The sequence below is a fragment of the Rana temporaria genome, chromosome 3 (assembly GCF_905171775.1).
Source record: "Rana temporaria chromosome 3, aRanTem1.1, whole genome shotgun sequence".
Classification (NCBI taxonomy): domain Eukaryota; kingdom Metazoa; phylum Chordata; class Amphibia; order Anura; family Ranidae; genus Rana; species Rana temporaria.
Genome location: NC_053491.1, coordinates 188,233,009 through 188,246,606, shown reverse-complemented (window position 1 = coordinate 188,246,606; position 13,598 = coordinate 188,233,009). Strand labels below are relative to the sequence as shown.

At 40.9% G+C, this 13,598-nt stretch overlaps 1 protein-coding gene across 1 annotated transcript in view; it reads left to right on the top strand.

Annotated features, from left to right (window-relative positions):
* TRHDE (thyrotropin releasing hormone degrading enzyme) overlaps window positions 1-13,598 on the top strand; it is a 1,005,415-nt gene that overhangs the window by 912,885 nt on the left and 78,932 nt on the right. The window contains exon 13 of the mRNA XM_040343984.1: window positions 11,100-11,247. Coding sequence (XP_040199918.1) covers window positions 11,100-11,247 — 148 coding nt within the window. The remainder of the gene's footprint in view (window positions 1-11,099; window positions 11,248-13,598) is intronic.

Here is a 13,598-nt window from a genome sequence, read left to right as displayed (position 1 = left end):
GCGGCGACGGCGCGACACGTCATCTGCAGAGGATTTCAGCGCGGATTTCAATGCGATGGTGTGTACACGCCATCGCATAGAAATCTTCTGAAATCCTCGAGAGGATTTATCCGCGGATACGGTCCGCTGGACCGTATCTGCGGATAAATCCTCTCGTGTGTATGGGGCCTCACTGTCAGTCAGCATAGCTTTTGCTCTACTTCTCAGGGCTCATTGGAGCGCTGAGCAGTGGAGGGGCGGGGAGCGGCCGTCTCAGCGGCTTACTGAAACTGCCATCAATCAGGGCAGCTGGCCGATCCAGACTTGGAAGGTCGGGATGACGCGCTGCCCCAACTGATGGCAGTGAAGTCAGCGGAGAGTGGAATTCAGACCTCTCTCCGCTGAAAACGGGTCACAGGAGTGCAAGACAAATTGCACTCCTTTGACCCAGAGGGGAAGCCCAGCTTAAAGCCCTCAGGCTTTAAAGTAGAACTCCACACCATTTTTTGTTTTGGATAGTGTGGGGAAGGGTTAAAACATTTTTTTTGTTTTTCATAGTCTTTACCCCCAATGTATTGTCTTTACCACCATTCCTCCCCTTTTCCAGTGATACTTGTACAAACAGTCAGCAGAGGTCACTCCTCTATAGCATATAGCAATAAATCCTGCACTCTAATAAAAAAAATATATATTTTTGTTTGTCTCTTCTCTGGATACAGACAGAAATACAAACCCAGTATAGATTTTATGTTGCCCCGCTTTCTATAAAAAGAAAAGGTATTCTTCTCTTGTGCCATAAGAAAACCCAATATAGAGTCTATATATATATATATATATATATATATATATATATATATATATGTGTGTGTGTGTGTGTGTGTGTGTGTGTGTGTGTGTGTGTGTGTATATATATATATATATATATATATATATATATATTGTAGATTCACACTGAAGGCATCAAAACTATGAATTAACACATGTGGAATTATACATAATTATACATAACAAAAAAGTGTGAAACAACTGAAAATATATTTCATATTCTAGGTTCTTCAAAGTAGCCACCTTTTGCTTTGATTACTACTCTTGGCATTCTCTTGATGAGCTTCAAGAGGTAGTCACCTGGCGCAGCACCCCATCACTCTCCTTCTTGGTCAAATAGCCCTTACACAGCCTGGTGGTGTGTTTGGGGTCATTGTCCTGTTGAAAAATAAATGATGGTCCAACTAAACGCAAACCGGATGGAATAGCATGCCGCTGCAAGATGCTGTGGTAGCCATGCTGGTTCAGTATGCCTTCAATTTTGATTAAATCCCCAACAGTGTCACCAGCAAAGCACCCCCACACCATCACACCTCCTCCTCCATGCTTCACGGTGGAAACCAGGCATGTAGAATCCATCCGTTCTTTCAGTTGTTTCACACTTTTTTGTTATGTTTAATTCCACATTTGTTAATTCATAGTTTTGATGCCTTCAGTGTGAATCTACAATTTTCATAGTCATGAAAATAAAGAAAACTCTTTGAATGAGAAGGTGTGTCCAAACTTTTGGTCTGTACTATATATATATATATATATATATATATATATATATATATATATATATATATATATATATATATATATATATATATATATATATATATATATATATATATATATATATATATATATATATATATATATATATATATATATAATATATATTCTATACTAAATAAACATAAAGAATTTCCTTGGCAATACATTTCCCAAATTCATCTAACTCCTCAAAATTGAATGAGATAAAAAAATTACTTGAGTAGCTGGTGTACACCCCATCACCCCCACCCACCTGTCTGTGCATAATTTTCATTGGAAGGCTAGTTAATACGGATGTAAATAAAGCCTGCTCAGTACTCAGTACTTTTTTTTTAGTACTTGTCATGGCTTTTTAGTACTTTCTTCTCAGAGCTCTGTGCTCAGCTGTCGGTTAATTGCCAGCAATCTTCATTCCACATTGACTCACCTGGTCTTCATTTCCTGCTAGCCATTTAAACTGCATGGATCAGATCTTCTGTACCTTTGCCTTGGTCAACATATCCAGACTCTCTCTGCTGTGTTTAATTGTGAAAGACTTTTGCTTGGCTGACTTCCCGTCTGGTTTCTGATCCTGTTTGCTGCACCCAACTTTGCTGATCACTGGACTCCTGATTCTCTGGCTTGCTCTGACTACCCATCCTGGTTTCCAAACTCTGGCTATGTTTTGACTAATTTGCTCTGTTTATACCATTTTACCATTTTATTATTGCATGATTTTTACTGCACTTCTGTCTCAGTTTGATTCATGGTTCCTGACAGTACTCTTGTCACTCCTCCCAAATTGACAACAGAGCTCATCAAGCCAAGGGCCAGAACCCAATACTGGCAAGTGATGGTGACTTACTGCTGGTCCAGATGAAGGAAAGATGCATACATTTTTGGTTATTATGTACAGTATATAGTAAGGGAATTTACAACAGAAAACTACCTTTATGAAAAATAATCAATGCAGAGATTTTGATCTTATTATTTGTTGGTCGTTTTCCCGAACAAAAAAATACTGTAAATACTGTAAAATAAATAAATACAAAGGGAAATGTAAAATAAATAAATAAATCATTTAAGGGAAATAAAAACCACAAACATTGCACCTGACCCCATTACAGTATATTCTATTACAGCTAAAAAATAATCACATGCATTAAAATCTTAATTTCTGCTAGAAATTTGCTTAAAACCTCCACTTGAATTATAGTGAAAAATACAAATACAACATAAGATTCAGTTTTCTTGTAGTATTAAAGACACCTTAAAACTATGCTTGCCCAAGAAATGGAAAAAAAATGACAATGCCCAAAAGTTTCTATAGGCAACACTGTAAAAGCCCCTACAGGTTATCAATTTACAGTTAACTGTGTCTTTATGTGTACCTTATGTCCCCTGAATTATATCTCTCACTCTGACCTTCACTGCGATACTTGATGTGTGACTAAATTTCCATTTACATACATGTGCATGACCTACAAATGCGTTTGCATTCATTGGTGTGTCCTGAGAAATGGGGTTACTGTAACGGAACGTCCCACACTACGCTTGAGTGCTTCCGTCATATACCGCTTCCTATCAGTCTGGATATAGATATCAGATATTCTAGCTGCCCTCAACACACAACGAGATGAGACTTGTTTGTGTGCTATGTTTAATAGAACTAAGAATGCAACCTTATATACAGTTTAAAGAGGAGGTAACCAGAACATAAATTAACATGAGCTAATTAACTTATCATTTACTCAGACGAGGTGACTCCAAAATATGATGTTTCAGAGTAGACGTCCCGTCTCCGCTCACCTGCTATACAGTACACATTATCATAAGTGTAAACACAGGACATCTTCACACGATAGAAGGGTCAATTAGCACAGAGAACAGAGAGATGGATGGAGGCAACGGCATTAGCATCTAACAGTATGGATGAGTCACTCTTGCAATTAACCCTTTGAGTTCAGAATCAACAACCAGTAAGTAGTTCTTTACAGATATCCTGGAATATATTGTGGATAATTATCCCATCTCAGGTAGTCCAATATATCATTCCTCAGTCATCCTATGCACCTAGTGGACATAGGATGATTTTAGACATAAGAGGGTCCGAGTCTGTGACATTTCTCCCCCATCAAAAGTTGACTAACAAGGTCCCAGACCCCCACCTGGTCTGGACATGCATTAGTCGGACAAAGTGAACTCGCATAGCATGACCTCCAATCTTGGCTGCAAGGAGTAGTTGACACCATTAGGTGTGCAGCAGAGGTCATTGACTCTCTGTCCAGCTGCTAGCACTTCAGCTGGGTGTTTTTTAACATTCCGGGGCTTAGTCTGCTGCTGGGCAGAGGGGCCGACCGCCCCAGCTTCCTGAAGCTGTAGAGACACTGTATGTGCTAGGCAGGGGCCAGCGGCACTCTGCCCTTTTGCCAGCACTTCTGCTGGGGACTCCACATCATCCGCTCCAGCTAATCATTGGGTAAGGAGGCTGGATTCCTCCATACCCAAACTGTGTAGCTGCTATTGGGGAGGTGAGCTGGCTGCTTCCTTTTCTGTTCCCTCATTTGGCTGCTGGGATAACATGTCTGTGGTACTGTCTCCCAGATGCATGGATCTTTGCTGGGGAGGAAAGACCACGTTCTCCACCCAGGACAACTTTTGGGGAGGAACGATGAACACCTCCTCTCCCTTCTCCCCCTCTATCGACTGCTGGGAAGTGATCGCCACCTTCTCACCGTGAGCCTGCAGAACTGCCAAAAGGGTGGGGCAGAGATCTGGAAACCTCTGTCCGGTGACCAGCGCTTTAGCTGGGTTAGTTTCTTGCAACTCCACAGATACTGCTGTTGGTGATGGGCAGAGCATAGTGAAGTGTGGCCCTGATACCAGCTCTTCTGCTGGAGGCTCCTCAGGTTGTTCTTCCTCAGCAGAAAAGTATATCAAATCCCCTATCTTTGCAACTGGTGTCTGGGGGTAGAGATTCAACATCTCCTGTCCGTGGAACACAGAAGATGCTATCGGTACTGGGCAGAGGTTAGCAGTACTCTGCCCTGCTGTCAGCACTTCATCTTTGGTGATTGCAATAGCCAGATTTTCTACTGCCGATTCTCTGGCATACTGCTGGACAGGCACATTCATCCATCCAAGATCATCCCATGCAGAAACAGGACCATCAAGGTCAGTCAGCACTTGCTGCATCCGTCATAAGACCTCTGCGTCCATAGCTGCGGGGGCAGGTTGGCAAAGCACACTGTTACTCTGCCACATTGCCGACTCTTCAGCCAGAATTTCAGCGTTGTCCACTGGTATTTCCTGATAGTGCCAGGCAAGGTGAGCCCAGCCCTGGTACTGAGCAGAGTCTAGCAGCCATCTGTAGGCGATCTCCAGCACCCATTCCTGAATGGCCAGAAACTCCAAATCTTCCAGTGCCCAGTGCACTTCCGAGATGTTCAGTAGCCCTTCTCAGAAATGCATGATTTCATCCAACCGCCACTCCAAATCACTCACAGAGTTAGAGTCCAATGTGCTATCCATTGCGCCGCTTACTGGGCACTTAAACTCCCCTCCTGCCCAGACCAATTTTTAGCTTTCAGTCCTCTCACTCTTTGAATGGCAATTGCGCGGTCATACATCACTACACCCAAATGACTTTTTTTTTCACAAATAGAGCTTTCTTTTGGTGGTATTTGATCTGCTCTGCGTTTTTTATTTTTTGTTAAAGGTAGGGGAGACTGATGGGCAGCGCTCCTAGGTGGCACTAATGAAGGACTGACTGGCACCACTGGTGGGCATTGGTAGGTGGCACTCGTAGGCATTGATAGGTGACAATGTTTTGCACTAGTGGTCACTGTGGGCACTGGCAGGTGACACTGACAGGGGGCACTGGCAGGCGGTACCGGTGAGCACTGATGAGGCTGATGTGTCTCTTCCACTGGGGACCGATGTCCCTTACACACAAGTCGGTGATCGCCTTTTTTTCTCCTCACACTGTCAGCGTGAGGAGAAAAAAAAACATTACTGAGCTCTATTTAGATCACGTGATCAGCTGTGATTGGCTGATCATGTGGTAAGGGGACGGGACCAGCCCCTTACTCAGATCTGTGATCACAGTGCGTGCCCTGCAGGGGGTGCGTGGTGAGCGTGCAAAGGGGAGGACATCTATTGAACTACATGGTAGCATGGGTAGGTGACAGGTTATTTTTATAAATGCATCAGGGGTTTATACGACCCCCTAATGTCTCTCCTGCCCGTCACTGCAACTAATCAAGCACATATTGAACTTGAATAGCTGCTTTCCTGGCCAGAGCAGCCAGTGAACGACAGCCTTGAACCTAAAAGGGACTAAATGCTCATAAGGCATGGAGGAGCTCATGAATGTTCTCAAAGCTACTGCCACTCTCCATTCTAAAACATTTACCAGAAAAATGGGAGATCTCAAAAACCACAACAGGTGGAAAATGTTGGTAATAAAAACTGTACTAGTTAACTGTATTGATTAATGCACAATTTCCCCTTTTTAGCTAAAATGCAGAAAATATGAAAAGATTTTCCATTATTCTAAGGCCCCGTACACACGACCGGATCGATCCGCTGAAAATGGTCCGCCGGACCGTTTTCAGCGGATAGATATGCTGCGACCGCTGCCGGATTTCTGTCTGATGGTTGTACACACCATCAGACAGAAATCTGTGCGTAAACAATACGCGGGGCGTGGCCGTGCCGTCGCCGCGATGATGACGCAGCGACGTGGGCGGCCCTGGAAGTTCAAAGCTTCCACGCATGCGTCGAATCAGTACGACGCATGCGAGGGATGTCGGTCGGTCGGACGTGTCCGGTGAGTTTGTACAGATGACCGAATACGTCCGACGGACAGGTTTCCAGCGGACAGATTTCTTAGCATGCTAAGAAATTTTTATCCGCTGTAAACTGTCTGATCCGCGGGACAATTGTCCGCTCGGGCCTACACACGACCGGATCTGTCCGCTGGAACTGGTCCGGCGGACCAGTTTCAGTGGATCGATCCGGTCGTGTGTACGGGGCCTTAGTGGCTTTACTTATTTTTCTTACTGCAGTGAAGTTAGTGGCTTTCCTCTGATATTGAAATGCATTATAGAAAAAGTAAAGAAAAGACAAAGATAACACTATAAATATAATATGTTTTTCCTAATACAATTATTAATAGAAGTTTCCCTTGAAGAAGAAAGAACTACTGAATATTTTTTTTAAATAGCCATAGCATAGAGTATAGAGACAAATAAAGAAATCTATAGCAGCAAGGCATATACTTGTAGTTCTGACAATTAATCCTCCTAAGGATAGCAAACTGTAGCAACCTAAAATACTGCATAATTTATATATTTATTGTTGAAATATTTCTGAATTGTATTTTAGCTAACTGTTCCTGAATTGAAAGCAAAATGTGTAAGGTCGGTGGTTCAACTAGACCAGGGCTTTATAGGACTTCTGGATGTATGGAGGCTCTCTCATGCATCGGTAAGTCAAAAACACCCACACAGAGATATGTGCCTAGATTCAGGTACGTTGCCGCAACTTTGCGGCGGCGTAGCTTAAGGCATTTAAGCTACGCCGCCGTAAGTTAGCGAGGCAAGTACATGATTCACAATGTACTTGCCTGCTATGTTACGGCGCCATAGCCTAAAGCAGGCGGGCGTAAGGGCGCCGAATTCAAATGTGTGTAAGGGGGGCGTGTTTTATGTTGATAATGCTTGACCTTACGTTTTTGACGTTTCTTTTTACTGCGCATGCACCGGGCTCCTCCATTTCCCAGTGTGCATTGTGGCTAAGTACGCCGCACGGGCCTATTGATTTTGACATGGACGTAAACAACGTAAATCCCGATTCACGGACGACTTACGCAAACGACATAAAAATTTTGAATTTCGATGCGGAAACGGCGGCCATACTTAACATTACTATTCCATGTAGGGCTAAGCTCTAACTTTAGGCGGCCTATCTCTAACGTAAACGGCGTAAAAGTACTGCGTCGGCCGGGCGTACGTTCGTGAATCGGCATATCTACTCATTTACATATTCTACACCGACCGCAATGGAAGCGCCACCCAGCGGCCATCCGAAATATTGCAATCTAAGATAGGACGGCACAAGCTGTCGTATCTTAGATATGTTTAAGCGTATCTCTGTTTGAGCATACACTTAAACATAAGTCGGCGTAGATTCTGAGTTAGGTCGGCTTATCTACTGATAAGCCGGCCTAACTCTTACTGAATCTACCTAATGGTGTGTAAAAACTAGACTTTATTTCTCGTGCGTACTTGTACCTAATCAAATCATACAATAAAGGAACGCCCTTGTCTCAGCCAATCATATTTAAATCATTATGTTATACAACATGTGTCCTATCTTATCTAATGTTATTGTTCTTTGCCCAGCACATAATAACATTTGGCAAGGTTGTTCTTAGCTCAAGGATACATCTTCATACAAGCATTAATTACGATGGGGAACTCTAGCAAGCCTTATAATGCATTGATATTATGGGGGAACTCTAGCCTTTCAAAATGTATGTTGTAAAGCTTCCCTTTTACATGAATCAGGTGTTGGGTATCACTCATAACAACAATGTTAACGTGTAAAAATAATATAAAGCAGGGGTTTTCTAGGAATATACACAGTACAGTATCAGTAAAATCTGATGCTTTTATGGGTAACTTGAGGTCAGGGTTAAAGCATCTTTTTCGTACTCTGTAAATTTTTAGTGTAGGTTTCACCTGACATGGGGACCTTTAGTGCAGGTGGTGAGCTTACATATTTTCACCAAATCACAAACTAGTAATGCCTCATGATATTTGTTCCTTTTGAGGAGCAAGTGAAAAGATGTGTGCTTACCAACCCATCTTCTTAATAGTATAGACAGCAAGAGGCTAGTTTAGGAGTATGCAATGTATCCTTTTCCAACATTGGTGGTCAGTGGGAGGAAAATTATTGGCTTACTTTGGTAGTCAGTGGAAAGAGGACTATCCCATATAATATTGACAGTGGCAGGAAGAATGCCCCTTCCATTGATCGTCAGATGGATTACTAACTGTGAACAAGAATTGCTGAGCATAAGACCTAGATTGGTTACTATGCACAGCTGCACCAAATTCTGCATGCACCAGCTATAGTAAATCTCCCCCATGAGGGCTTGGGATTATGAGCTTATATAGGAAAATATTAATAATAATATATTTTAACATCTGTTTGAAACACTGTTGTCACAATTAATAACTTATTGCAGGTACATTTGAGCTGTGGTTGACCTGCATTTAGCTGGCCTCAAGCTGTTTTTGCTTTTTCCATTAACACTTGCCTTTTTAGCATTACAGAAGCTAGCACTGTTAATGAATGAATTAGGATATGGCCTCTGAGCTTTAAAAAAATGTATGCATTTTACTTCTGTCTTAGATAATTATAAATGTTAACTACTTGCCGACCTGCCGCCGCAGTTCTACAGCAGCAGATCGGCTCCCCTGCGCGAGAGCCCGTACTATAACGTCGACTCTCTAAGCGGCCACTAGGGGTGTGTGCGCGCCGCCGGAGGTGCGCGCACGCCCCCGCTCGTCCCTGACTCCCGTGCGCGTGCCCATCGGGCATGATCGCCGCCGGGCACCTGCGATTGCTCGTCCCCTAGTGAGGCCATCCCCCCTACAATTAGAACATACTTAACCCCTTCCCTGCCAGTAGCATTTTTATAGTAATCCAATGCATTTTTATAATACTGATCGCTAAAAATGCCAATGGTCCCAAAAATGTGTCAAAAGTGTCCGAAGTGTCCGCCATAATGTCGCAGTACCGAAAAAAACACTGATCGCCGCCATTACTAGTAAAAAAAAAATATTAATAAAAATGCCATAAAACTACCCCCTATTTTGTAAACGCTATAACTTTTGCGCAAACCAATCAATAAACGTTTATTGCGATTTTTTTTAAGAGAAATATGTAGAAGAATATGTATCGGCCTAAACTGAGGAAAACATTTTTTTTTTTAGATATTTTTGGGGGATATTTATTATAGCAAAAAGTTAAAAATATAATTTTTTTTCAAAATTGTCACTCTATTTTTGTTTATAGCGCAAAAACTAAAAACCACAGAGGTGATCAAATACCACCAAAAGAAAGCTCTATTTGTGGGGAAAAAAGGACGCCAATTTTGTTTGAGAGCCATGTCGCACGACCACGCAATTTTCAGTTAAAGCGACGCAGTGGCGAATCGCAAAAAGTGCTCTGGTCTTTGACCAGCAATATGGTCCGGGGGTTAAGTGGTTAACGTATGTTGTAATTATGTTTGTAATACATGAAAGAAGTCTTTGCATTAAACATTTAAGTTACATATACCTTGAATGGCTGTCTCTATGTAACATGATTATATGGGGATAATTGGAGTAGGTAATAGGGGGATAAGTACTTTTAAGCAATAGGTTTGAAAAACAGGAATTGAAGGTAAATTGGCATTGCAGACTAAAGAATTCAATGATAAGATATCTAAAATGGTTAACGTTGAAGCAGGACCCATGCCTCGTACACACGACCGGTTTTCCTGTCGGATAAAAAACCAATGGTTTTCCCGACGGAATTCCTCTCAAGCCTGCCTTGCATACACACGGACACACGGACACACAAAAGTCCGGTGAACTTTTGACGCCCAAGAACGCGGTGATGTAAAAGACTACAACGAGCCAACAAGAAGTTCTATATTTCCGAGCATGCACGTTTTTTCCAGTCGGATTTCCCGCTAGGATTTTTCCTGATGGGGAAAAAAGAGATCCTGCTCTCTTTTTTTTTTCTGGCAATTTTCCCATAGGAAAAACTGCAATGGAGTATAAACACGGTCGGAATTCCCGGCAAAAGGCTCTCATCACAGTTTTTCAGACGGGAAAACCGGTTGTGTGTATGAGGCACCATAGTTGCTGCTACAATGACTGGGCATGAAAGAAAGATTTGCCCATGCTGGGTCTTTTTTTTTTTCAAGCTACTTTCCTGCATTAAAAATGTGCCCTCCATTCATTATACTTACCAGTACCACAAAGATTATTTTTCCTTTAAACGGATGTGAAAATGCACTGCCTATAGCTGCCCAAATAATTATTCAGGTTTTATTACTTAATATGGCATATGAAGGACATTATTTAATTTACAAAGTGCTAAGGACACACCTGATACTAACCATATATAATGACTTCTTACTAAAATCTAGAGCTAAGTCTCTGTTGGACGGTGCTATATGCACATGTGCTGGACGTTTTTTTTGATGTTCCTTTTGATGCAGATCAAACATGCAGTACAAGTGTAAAAACCAGAAGAGAACGAATGTAAATTAAGAAGAAAAAATATGAGACATATATTATATTTGTTTAAAAGAGAAATGTATATACAGTATGGATAACTAATACTATCCCTTTAACACAGAATGATTGAGAAATGTATTTACTGGTTCTCACATTAAATTCATCATCAAAGAATGTGCACGTTGCCCTGTTTGAGAAATAACTTCAAACATCTATTGTAAATCAAATTTAACATTCTTTTTTCTAATTTTTCAGAGCTGGATATTTGACACAAAATATTCCCTTGGAGATTATCCGATACCTTTCTGAAGAAAAGGATTTTCTTCCTTGGCATGCTGCAAGCCGAGCTCTTTATCCTCTAGATAAATTGCTGGACCGAACAGAGGACTACAGTATATTCAGTGTAAAAGATAAACTATTTTCTACTGTAAAGTTAAGACCTTGGTTTTGCTCTCATGGAAACATACATATTTTTTTTTTGTATATACCATCTTTCAGTAGTGAATGCAAAGTATGGCAAAAATACTGGAAAAAATTGCCTTTGCACAGAGTAGAAATGTTTAAAATTGTGTGAATAAAGCAGTTTATTAACTCTTCCCATATTATATTTCAGAGTCAGGAAGTGTGAGAATTAAATATCTTACTGTGAAATGCTAAAATAAATGCATAGCTTTGAGGCATATTAGTTTTCTGAAAAAAATTATAATTGTTTGAATTTAAGTTGGTTATGGCATATGTTTATGGTCATAAAATTGGAACATTAATTCAGACTTTTTAAATCTATAGTAAAGTTTTATTTCAGATAAACATTTTCTCATATAAAGGGTTTTGAAATACTATTACCTCCTTCATAACAAAGGTAAAATAACCCTAATGCCTTGCCATGGGTTAGAAAAGCTGTGCAGAATCATCACAACCACTTTATATGTTTATATTTTTTTGCCATTGCCATGACCTACAACCAAAGATAAACCAAAAACAAGTTATTATTATTATTATTATACAGGATTTATTTGGAGCCAGCAGTTTACACAGTGCTTTACAATAAAAAAGGGAGACAATACAGTTACAATACAATAAAATACAAGAGGATTAAGAGGGCCCTGCTCAGAAGGGCGGGGAGTTTTTCTAGTAGACAAAAGAAAGCTGGCAGCTCGATCTTCTGCAATTAATACATTTATTAATAGCTTTGACTAAGGCTACTTGCCTAAACATGTAAGCCTTGTATTATTCTGTACCAAACCCGGATTAATAAATGTATTTATTGGGGTAGATTGAACTGCCAGCTTTCTTTTAGCTACATGTTTGCTTGAGTGCTAGGAGGATACTACAAGCCAGCGTACTGACCGCTCACCATCTCAGGGAAATACTGCAGGTGTTTTTTTTTTTTACTATTTCATTCTCCTGGTGATCACAGTGGTACTATATACAATATGTGTATGTTATTTGTTTTTTTTTTTATATCCATAGTAAGTTCCAGGCAAAATAGAATGCATTTTGATTTTTTTTTATCCCACACAGGCATGACATTTGAAACTGACCTGATTCAGCTACTGTATTTTTATCTCATGTGTTTATTTTATTTATTTGTTTAAAAACATTTTTTTTACAGTGTTCTCCTAGTAACAGGAAAAAGGTACAATGTACAGAGGTGGGCTGTGCAGTGACTGATCACAGTGATAGTCAATCAAAGGGTACCACAGTGGTCATGTCCTCAAAAACACGCACATTCTCATACATGGACCAGAACTGGCCCCTGTTATCACTATTAGCAATGATTGGATGGATCCAGCAGCAACGTCTTCTTCTCATCCTCATCCTTAGCTTCCTCTCTTCCTCTTCCATCAATACTGACACACCAGCTGACAGCTGTCATTAAATAATGCAAAGAGAACATTGTGGTCACAGGACACAGACAGGGAACATGGAACCTGGAAAAGAACAGGAACAAGAATTATGTCACAGGCTCTGATTAGCTGCAGTGGGGTTGTAAGTCGCTCAAAGTCACGCTGAAGTCGCCTCAGTCGCCTTGCAAAGTCGCGCTGTAGGTCCTGTTGCCCCTGTGTGAACCGACACTCACTCATTAGTGCCATAGAAAACACACTGGCTTTTTTGTTTCACACTGGTTGGTATCATTTTTTCTGTTTTGGATAGAATGCAGAAGGATTACAATAACTGACATGTTTTAATGCTGTCTATGCTCCTGTTAAGGAGCTTCACCTTCTCTCCATTCATCTTGTTTACAGTCATCATCAAAATTTTAGGTAAAAGAAAATAACAAGTTTGACATCAGAACAGTAATAAAGGGGAAATCTTCCAATGGGGACATGAGTTCTGGTGGCCCTGGTGATACCCATGGATTCCCTTGCTTAAGAGAGATTTACTGTTTTGACAATGGGACAAAAAGTGAAAAGAAACAACCCTCCCTTTTTCTCTATCCAAAATGAAAAACAAAATTCTTTTGTTACATTTTAAAAATGTACTCTTAAAAAACAAAATCTTGTTTAGTGAAATGTTACATTTTACAAGAATTAAAACACAGTGAAAAAATACTATTTTCCAGTATCAATTCGAAAAAGAGACACAATCAATGACGCTGTCAGGTCACCTGTGGCCAGGTGACAAGTGCACCCCTTTGGGATCAGGGATGCACCACAGGGTAGTGAACCCTATGGCCGACTGCTGCGATCAGAGAGGAAGCGTGAGCCCAAGATTCCCCAGGGCGCGGAGTCTAAGACCCAGCTTTGTGTTCAC